At 51.6% G+C, this 10,000-nt stretch overlaps 1 protein-coding gene across 1 annotated transcript in view; it reads right to left on the bottom strand.

Annotated features, from left to right (window-relative positions):
- adgrb1a (adhesion G protein-coupled receptor B1a) overlaps positions 1-10,000 on the bottom strand; it is a gene marked incomplete at both ends in the record, with an annotated part of 59,658 nt that overhangs the window by 29,798 nt on the left and 19,860 nt on the right. Inside the window, 10 exons of the mRNA XM_084442431.1 lie at positions 2,848-2,956; positions 3,629-3,697; positions 4,736-4,930; positions 5,345-5,451; positions 5,995-6,096; positions 6,183-6,347; positions 6,575-6,739; positions 7,248-7,412; positions 8,170-8,343; positions 9,165-9,272. Of these exons, the coding sequence (XP_084298557.1) occupies positions 2,848-2,956; positions 3,629-3,697; positions 4,736-4,930; positions 5,345-5,451; positions 5,995-6,096; positions 6,183-6,347; positions 6,575-6,739; positions 7,248-7,412; positions 8,170-8,343; positions 9,165-9,272 (1,359 nt within the window). The remainder of the gene's footprint in view (positions 1-2,847; positions 2,957-3,628; positions 3,698-4,735; positions 4,931-5,344; positions 5,452-5,994; positions 6,097-6,182; positions 6,348-6,574; positions 6,740-7,247; positions 7,413-8,169; positions 8,344-9,164; positions 9,273-10,000) is intronic.

Genomic DNA, 10,000 nt, shown 5'->3' with positions numbered 1-10,000 from the left:
CGCGGACACCACGCTCCCCAGACGGACCGGCTCAGAACGTCTCTCTCTCCGGCGCCGCTCACGCGACCCGCGGGTCAGCACTTGCTCCAGCACACATGCGCACAGCGCGCAGACTGGCTATTCTCCGTCTGTAGGCTACACTCGCGGCTCACATTCTCTACGCTACGATCGGCTGCCATCATAATCTAAGTCATCTTCTATATCCTCAAAATCTGATATATATTCAGCCATATTGCACACAATATTCCAGGCACCAACAAGCCGATCGTAGCATAGAGAATGTGAGCCGCGAGTGTAGCCTACAGATGGAGAATAGACAGTCTGCGCGCTGTGCGCATGCGTGCTGGAGCAAGTGGGGAAGCTTTATTCTGTTTCTAAAGACGTTTCTAAAGACGTTTCTAAAGACGTTTCTAAAGATCATATTACAGAGGCATGTGAAAACCACAACAATCCCTCGCTCTATGGAAGCACAACTAGCGATTCATAAAGACAGATTGATGAAAACAACTGCTTCGCGGCAGAAAATAATTTTTTTAGAAGCTGCATTCTCAGTGCCCCGTCCGCCGCCATTACATGGATATACAGTATTTGACTCAAGCTGGATTTTTTATTTCTTCTACAGGCCTCTGAATTACACCAAAGTTATCTCGGTGAGTCAAACGTCTTATAATATGCTGTAAATAGGGTCCAGGTTGTCGAAAAAGAGCCTTCTCCTTTAAATTATTACAGGCAGCTGTTTGTCTATGGGACTGAACTCAGACAGACGGGAAAAGAAAACCCATTTCTTTATCCGCGCAACAAGATGTAATTCAATTGATTTAGAGTCCTTCATGACATTTAAAAACAACCATGTTTAGCTCATCACCCAAATCATTTTTAGTTCATTCCTGTGCCGATCCATGAAATCCATCCAGACTATTGTTACATAGGAAATGTGTGACTGGATCTTCTCACATTGTGATGAACCCTGCTGCCCTTTCCACCTTGTGGAGATCTGACTGGACAGATGGAAGCAATATGGTGGCAAACCTACCCTTATACAAAGAACATATATTCCCTATATATATATATATATATATATATATATATATATATATATATATATATATATATATTAACTGTCAATATATTTTAGTATGTAAAATATATGGAGGAAATATACAGAATCATATATGATACATATATTACAATATATTTTTGTTTCATAGGGGTAACTCTCCAATCAGCGGACCAGTTCATTACCATCGTTGGTATGTGAGTGTCCTGACCTGAGATAGGTGCGTGGGTAGTTTATAGGTGCGTGGGTAGATTATAGATGCGTGGGTAGATTATAGGTGCGTGGGTAGTTTATAGGTGCGTGGGTAGATTATAGATGCGTGGGTAGATTATAGGTGCGTGGGTAGATTATAGGTGCGTGGGTAGATTATAGGTGCGTGGGTAGATTATAGGTGCGTGGGTAGATTATAGGTGCGTGGGTAGATTATAGGTGCGTGGGTAGATTATAGGTGCGTGGGTAGATTATAGGTGCGTGGGTAGATCATAGGTGCGTGGGTAGATTATAGGTGCGTGGGTAGATTATAGGTGCGTGGGTAGATTATAGGTGCGTGGGTAGATTATAGGTGCGTGGGTAGATTATAGGTGCGTGGGTAGATTATAGGTGCGTGGGTAGATTATAGGTGCGTGGGTAGATTATAGGTGCGTGGGTAGATTATAGGTGCGTGGGTAGATTATACGTGTGTGGGTAGATTATAGGTGCGTGGGTAGATTATACGTGCGTGGGTAGATTATAGGTGCGTGGGTAGATTATAGGTGCGTGGGTAGATTATAGGCGCGTGGGTAGATTATAGGCGCGTGGGTAGATTATAGGTGCGTGGGTAGATCATAGGTGCGTGGGTAGATTATAGGTGCGTGGGTAGATTATAGGCGCGTGGGTAGATTATAGGTGCGTGGGTAGATTATACGTGCGTGGGTAGATTATAGGTGCGTGGGTAGATTATAGGTGCGTGGGTAGATTATAGGCGCGTGGGTAGATTATAGGCGCGTGGGTAGATTATAGGTGCGTGGGTAGATCATAGGTGCGTGGGTAGATTATAGGTGCGTGGGTAGATTATAGGCGCGTGGGTAGATTATAGGTGCGTGGGTAGATTATAGGTGCGTGGGTAGATTATAGGCGCGTGGGTAGATTATAGGTGCGTGGGTAGATTATAGGCGCGTGGGTAGATTATAGGCGCGTGGGTAGATCATAGGTGCGTGGGTAGATTATAGGTGCGTGGGTAGATTATAGGTGCGTGGGTAGATCATAGGTGCGTGGGTAGATTATAGGTGCGTGGGTAGATTATAGGTGCGTGGGTAGATTAAAGGGGCGTGGGTAGATCATAGGTGCGTGGGTAGATTATAGGTGCGTGGGTAGATTATAGGTGCGTGGGTAGATTATAGGTGCGTGGGTAGATTATAGGTGCGTGGGTAGATTATAGGTGCGTGGGTAGATCATAGGTGCGTGGGTAGATTATAGGCGCGTGGGTAGATTATAGGTGCGTGGGTAGATTATAGGTGCGTGGGTAGATTATAGGTGCGTGGGTAGATTATAGGTGCGTGGGTAGATTATAGGTGCGTGGGTAGATTATAGGTGCGTGGGTAGATTATAGGTGCGTGGGTAGATTATAGGTGCGTGGGTAGATTATAGGTGCGTGGGTAGATTATAGGTGCGTGGGTAGATTATAGGTGCGTGGGTAGATTATAGGTGCGTGGGTAGATTTGGGCCGATGTGAGTGTCCTGACCTCAGATAGGTGCGTGGGTAGATTTGGGCCGGAGCCGGAACCAGAGGACAGAGACTGAAAGAAACTGACCTAGGTTATCCGTGACCTCATACATGTCCTGGAAATCCTTCATCCTGAGGCCAATGACGTCCACAAAGTCCTCCAGCAGACGAAACAGTTCCTTTATGTTGGGTCCGAACTGGGAGAGAGGGAGAGATGGAGAGAGAGAGAGAGAGAGAGAGAGAGGAGGATAGAGAGAGAGAAAGAAAGAGAGAGAGAGAGAGGGAGAGAGAGAGAGAGATTTTTACCACATCCATTAAACCTAGCCTGGTGTGGATTTCCTGCCTGTTAGCCGACTGGTCAGGTGGCCGAGTTATCACAAGCGTTTTTGTGCCCAGTCACAATCTGCTGCGTTCGCACAGCCAGCCTCCACCATGTGTTCGGGGGGCGTCGCTCCGCTGACGGCTCTGGCGCCTGTGTGTCTGCGTCCGGCCCGTTGGCGGCGTTGGTGACGCTCTCTCCGGGAATATGGGCGGAGAGAGAGAGGCAGACGAACAGACTGAGGGGTGGGTGTCTGTGTCCGCTCCGAGGCTCTTCAGCGACAACGCCAAAGTCCCTCAACACCTGCTCCCCCCCCCATTCTCTGTCAATCACGCTGTCTGTCCTTCTGCCTGTCTGTCTGTCTGTCTGTCTGGGCTGTATCACAGTCTGTCTGCCTGCCTGTATGTCTATCTATCTGTCTGTCTGGCTGGCCTCCTGGTGTTTGAATAAGATACAAAGTGATCCTTTCGCACACACACATGCACACAAACACACGCACACACACACACACACACACACACACACACACACACCACGGACGAACACTTACCAGCTGTGCCTCCTCCCATCTCTCTCTGTTCTCGTCCATCAGCAGGTTGCTGACCGACTGGACAAAGTTCTACAGGCCGGACAGAGAAAGAGAGACAACAGGTCACACCATGTCCCTCCACGTTTCTCCTCACACTGTGAAATGGCTTCTGTTCTGTTTGTACTGTCCTATTGTGGTGTATAATACTGTGTGTATTGTGTAAAACTAAACTAAAACTGAAATACAGTTTGAAATCCTTAGTTATCCATGCTTGCGTCTGCCTAGAGTGTCAGGTGGGCGGGGCTAGTATTTTTGAGACCAGCCCTATTGGTTCTACTGCACTGGACAAAAGACCATCAACCACTGATAAGCAACTGGAAGGGATTTCAAATAGTATTTGGACCTGGAGCTGCCTAACCCAGACCCGCCCAACCCCCACTAATGCACCGTCATGTCTGCTGTAGGACCCAGCTCAATGATAATGTATAATATTGCTTTATTTTGTGTTTCTGTTTTTGTGAGTATACCCCCTACAGGTCAGTCAGCCTCTAAATAGGGAGAAGGTCAGCCTCTAAATAGGGAGAGGACCAGGCAGTGGGTGTGACTAACTGGGAGCACACAGCTTTTGACCCTGCAGTTGCATGGAGTTCTTTATCAATGTCACTTTGTTTGCATTGCAGTACCTACTTTGGCTTTATCTTGTACAATTTCAAGTCTGTGATTAAATCAGACATAATTTTGGAAAGTCAGTTTGGACTTGACTTTTTTTGCAATCAAGTATCAGGAGACTCCCCAGTCAACACCACTTGTGACCCATGGAGACAACCTTAGGATAAATGGCCACTCTCAATCAATCAATCAATCAATCAATCAATTGATCGATCAATCAATCAATCAATCAATCAATCAATCAATCAATCAATCAATCAATCAATCAATCAATTAATCAACCAACCAATCAATGAATTAATCAACCAATCAATCAATCAATCAATCAATCAAAGCTTTATTTCTATAGCGCATTTCATACACAGAGGTAACACAATGCGCATTCCAGAGGGTGCAATCTGTCTAATTCTGATCCTAACCCAGATCCTAACACACACACACACACACTAATGGACCCACCCTCATGTCGGCGCTGCTGGGGCTGTTGTAGACCCTGCGGAAGATCTCTGTCATGTTCTTGAGCACGTCCACGATGGCCAGCAGGTCTCCGCTGTAGCTGGTCCCATCGCTGGACGTCACCCGGAGCTTGGTCATCACCTCGGAGACACCGTCCCCCACGTACCCCCGCTGTGCCTTCGACAGGTGATCCCTGGTCTGAGGGGGGGGGGGGGGGGGTGGACGTGTGTGTGTTGGTGTGTGCGTGTGTGTGTGTTGGTGTGCGTGTGTGTGTGTTGTGTGTTTGGTGTGTGTGTGTGTGTGCGTGTGTGTGTGTATGTGTGTTGGTGTGTGTGTGTGTGTGAGGCAGGGGCAAGGTTATTATTATTTAACGAAAACTAACAAAAAAATGAAATGAAATATCAATAATTTTTCTATAATCTTGGCGGGGGGTGTTAATACATGAATAAGCTACACCATGGAAACGGAATATTCACTTTCAAAATGAATTTTTTCGAATATGCATCCGGCCACGTTCCTTTTAACATTTTCCGCTGGTCGTCTGTGTTTATCAGACAACTTTCCGCTGGTCGTACTGTGAGTGTTTATCAGACAACGTTGGAAGCCGCTCACCAACGTTTGGATGCTTCGGTAGTCGTTGGAGATGCACTTCATGTAGGTTGGGTTCTCCCAGTAGGCCATGCCCTGGTCGTCCAGGGAGCAGCGGCGCAGGATGAGCCCTGTGAGAGGACACCGGCCCGGGGGCTCAGGATCACTACGGCCTGGGGACTCTCTCCCGGCCTCCACTCTGCCTGGAGAGGGCCCACTGGGGCCTGGACACTGCCTGGACGGTGACCTCCAGCGTGTGTGTGTGTAGGAGTGTGTGTGTGTGTGTGTGTGTGTGTGTGTGTGTGTGTGTAGGAGTGTGTTTGTGTGTGTGTAGGAGTGTGTGTGTGTGTTTGTAGGAGTGTGTGTGTGAGTGTTTGTGTGTGTGTGTGTGTTTTGAGGGTAACCTCCAGCAAGTGTGTGTGTGTGTGTGTGTGTGTAGGAGTGTGGTGTGTGTGTGTGTGTGTGTGTGTAGGAGTGTGTGTGTTTTGAGGTGACCTCCAGCACACGTGTATGTGTGCATTGTTGTGTGTGTGTGTGTGTGTGTGTATTTGTGTATTTGGCTGTGTGTGTATATGTGTATATGTGTATTTGTGTGTGTGTGCGCGTGTATTTGTGTGTGGGTGCATTGGTGTGTGTGTGTGTGTGTGTGTGCGTGTGTGTGTGTGTGTGCTCACCCATGGCGTTAGGGGGGCAGCGCACCGCCGCCGTGTCACCAGCAGGGGTGCTCTTCCACACCACGTTGGAGAAGTTCTCCTCCCCGCAGATCTCATGAGGCTCTGCAGGCACAGACGGCGCCGTCAGACGACACACCCCTCTCACACACCGCCGCCGACGACACACACACACACACACACACACACACCTGGACAGCGCTTCTCGTTGCAGTGCCGGAGCTCCTCGCGGCTCCCCGGGCAGGCCTGGCCCTCGTAGAAGGGCCCCAGACAAACGCGCTGCCTCTGCTGGGTCCCCCCGCCGCACGTCATGGTACAGTCCTTCCACGGCGTCCACGGCTGCCACTTCCCGTCCACTGACGCGCACACACACACACACACGCACACACACACACACACACACACACACACACACACACACACACACACATATTGTGTAACGTTCCTTTAAGACATTTGTGTTTGTGTTGCATGTGAAACGTTGGCGCCAATCGTGGGGCAGTGACGTTGCTTCCACACACACACGCGCGCAGACACACACACACACACACACACACACACACACATACACACACACACACACCTGGGCATTCCCCCAGGAAGCAGCTCATGGTCTCCAGCCACTCCCCTCGGCACTCAGAGCCCCCGTAGGACGGGCCGTTACACTCGCGGATTCGCTGCATGGTCCCGTTAGCACAGGACTGGGAACACGAGCTCCAGCTGGACCATTCATTCCACACCCCATCCACTGGACAGGAGAGGGGAGGAGAGGAGGAGAGAGGAGGAGAGAAGAGGAGAGGAGAGAGGAGAAGGGAAGAGAGGAGACGAGAGGAGAAGAGGGGAGGGGAAAGAGAGGGGAAGAGAGGAGAGAAGGGAAGAGGAGAGGAGTAGAGAGGAAGAGAGGAGAGGAGGAGAGAGGAAGAGAGGAGAGGAGGAGAGAGGAAGAGAGGAGAGGAGGAGAGAGGAAGAGAGGGGAGGAGAGGAGAAGAGAGGAGGGGGAAGAGAGGGGAAGAGAGGAGAGAAGATGAGAGGAGAGGGGAAGAGAGACGAGGAGAGGAGTAGAATAAACAGTAAATCAATCAAGCTCTAGCTACAGTATAGTATATTGCATTTCCCACAAATAATGCAACACAATACACTGCGGAGAATAAGATAGTAAGAGCAAAGAAAAAGTGTTGATCTTATGTTCAGGTTCCAGACTCTCTATGCTGCTGTAGGCAGCCGTGATCCGCAGGTTCTGGACCATGTGTGTTTACCTGGACAGACGGCGATGTTGCAGAACTTGGTCTGCTTCTCCGGCCCCTTGCAGGGCTCCCCTCCGAACTGGGGGGGCTTGCAGCTGCGGGTCCGGTCACGGTAACCTCGTCCGCAGGTGGACGAGCACAGGCTCCATGGCGACCACTCGTCCCATGCCCCGTGCACTGCAATCAGAGCAGCTAGGGTGTGATTTATAGAGGGTAACGCACACGCACACACCACAAGGGCCTCTTCAATACAGATTATACACACCTGCACTGCAATGATGCATGCACTCTGCAAACTACATCCTGAACCTTCAGTGAGCTGGCACAGTGAGTAATCAGCCCACACACATGCAGGGGAAGGATGGAGGGCTGAGAGAGAGAGAGAGAGAGAGACAGAAAGAGAGGGGGAGAGAGAGAGAGGGGGTAGAGAGAGAGAGAGGCAGAGAGAGAGGGAGAGAGAGAGAGAGAGAGAGAGACAGAGAGGCAGAGGTAGAGAGAGAGAGGCAGAGAGAGAGAGAGATAGAGAGAGGGAGAGAGAGAGGCAGAGAGAGAGAGAGAGAGAGAGAGAGAGAGAGAGAGAGAGAGAGAGAGAGGCAGATAGAGAGAGAGAAACAGAGACAGAGAGAGAGGGGGGGAGAGAGAGAGAGAGAGAGAGAGAGAGAGAGAGGCAGAGAGAGAGAGAGGACCAGGACCGGGACCTGGAGGCCGGCCAAGGGAGAGGAGTGACCCCGCTGATATGCAGTCAAAGCCGGGAACCGGAGGCGACAGATCCCCCTTGGGGAGCAGATCCCCCAGAGAGGGGGGGGGGCGAAGGCCATCTGAACTGAAGGGTGATTGGGAGGAGAGGGGGGGGGGGGGGGCGGGGGCAGAGCGTGGGCTGGGAGCAGGGGGGGCGGGGGTGGGGGGGGGAGGGTCAGCCAGAGGGGGGTCTTACCTGGACAGACGGCGGAGTTGTTGCAGGGCCTCTGCTCGCGCAGCGGGCCGCTGCACTGGGTGCTGTAGGAGGAGGAGACGCAGAAGCGCGTGCGGCTCTGCCAGCCCTCGCCGCACGTGGCCGAGCACACGCTCCACGGCGACCACTCCTCGCCCGACGCGCCCGCCGAGTCCACTGGGGGGGGAGGGAGGGGAGGAGGAGGAGGAGGAGGAGGAGGAGAGGGCCGAAAACCAATTAGCATGCAGGATCAGCCGCCTCCGGCGAAAACGTGTGGTGGCGGGGGTGGGTGGGTGGGGAGGGGGGGGGGAGGTAGCGGCGTGGGGGGAGATTCTGTTCTGCCATTCGCTCTCTGGGACAACGGACTCGTGTTGTCATATCCTCCTCCGTGGCATTGACTTTCACGGCTGAAGCGAATGCCATCGGCTCGGGGATATGTCCCATCGCCCCCCCTGGCTGCCATGACTGCCGCGGTCGACGCGAGGCTTGAGTTCGCCAGGCCAGGCCAATGAGCAGGACCGGGCGGTCATGGCCGTCCAATGGGAGAAGCAGGTGGAGGAGGAGGGGGGGGGGGGGAGTCAGGGCTGCGGGGGGGGTGGAGGGGGCGGGGTCAAACAGGGGCGGGGGACTTGACGCTCGTACGGAACTGTGGCGCCCGCAGAGAGGGAGGCGTCTGGTTCGCCTCCGGACGGCAGGACACAATCTCCAGTAAACCAACTACACTTGTGACCTCATCGAAATCACAGTTGCACCATGTTCATTCAACGTCCATGTTGGAATTAGTCCACAGCTGCCCTGTTGGCATTCGGGAGATTTTGATAGATGGTTTATTGTGAGAGGTGAGTGTGTGTGTTTCATTGTGTGTGTGTGTGACACAGTCTAAAGTGGCCCTAGTGGGTCTGTGGCGGCGTGCTGTGGTCTGTGGCAGGAGTGGGAACCCAAGCTGATCTTAGCGACTGATGCGTCGGGCTCCCTCTGCGTCCCATTGGCTGTCTTACCTGTCTGCGGCGCCTGCTGCTGTCCGCCGCGCGTCTTGTCTACCTCGTCACGCTTGCGGCCGTCCACGGAGCGAAGCGATTGGCTGCGAGAGGGATGGCGGCCTTTGGCTGCAGTGGGTGAGGCAGGGCCGGAGTGGGGGGGAGGGGTGGGGGGTGGGTGGGGGGTGGGTGGGGGGGGGGGGGAAGTTAAAACTTTGACATCCTCTGGATATTGTTTGTTTGTTTTTATTTGGGACACAACCGTGACGTAATCGGTCACCCATAACAGCATCAGCCAAACTTGGGAATTTTGGAATTTGCAGGATGGTGTAAACAAGTCTTTGTGAGTGTGTGTTTGTGTGTGTGTGTGTGTGTGCGCGCGTGTGTGTATGTGTCTACACGTCAATGTGCCTTAGCTCATTCTGCAGTGTAAGACGTTCGAATGCTTCTGATAAGGAATTGTATTTCCAGCATAATAGCTGGATTAGACTGGAGGGCCGAGCTGTTGATCAGTCAAAAGCTCTATTCACTGATATCATTTAACCTAAAGAAGAATAGATTCTCGAGGCCGAACGCTTTGAGAGATTTCTCTTCAGGTAGCAGCATCCCTTTTTTTGTCGAGCTCATCTCGGGGAGTTGTTTGTCAGTCTGTGTGCACGCATGGCCTTGGAAAACTGTTGACCACGTCTTCATTAAGGTATCATCGATCAAAGTCCCCTTTCCAACATGCACTCCTCACAACAGACCATTGCCTGATGTATGAAGCACGCGGGATGGATGAAGAGAATAAACGAGTGTGAGAGAGAGAGAGATAGAGAAAGAGAGAGAGAGAGAGAGAGGTGACGAGATTAAATCAA

This window comes from Borostomias antarcticus (assembly GCF_949987555.1).
Source record: "Borostomias antarcticus genome assembly, chromosome: 8".
In the NCBI taxonomy this organism is placed as follows: Eukaryota; Metazoa; Chordata; class Actinopteri; order Stomiiformes; family Stomiidae; genus Borostomias; species Borostomias antarcticus.
This window is presented reverse-complemented; position numbering and strand designations above follow the sequence as displayed.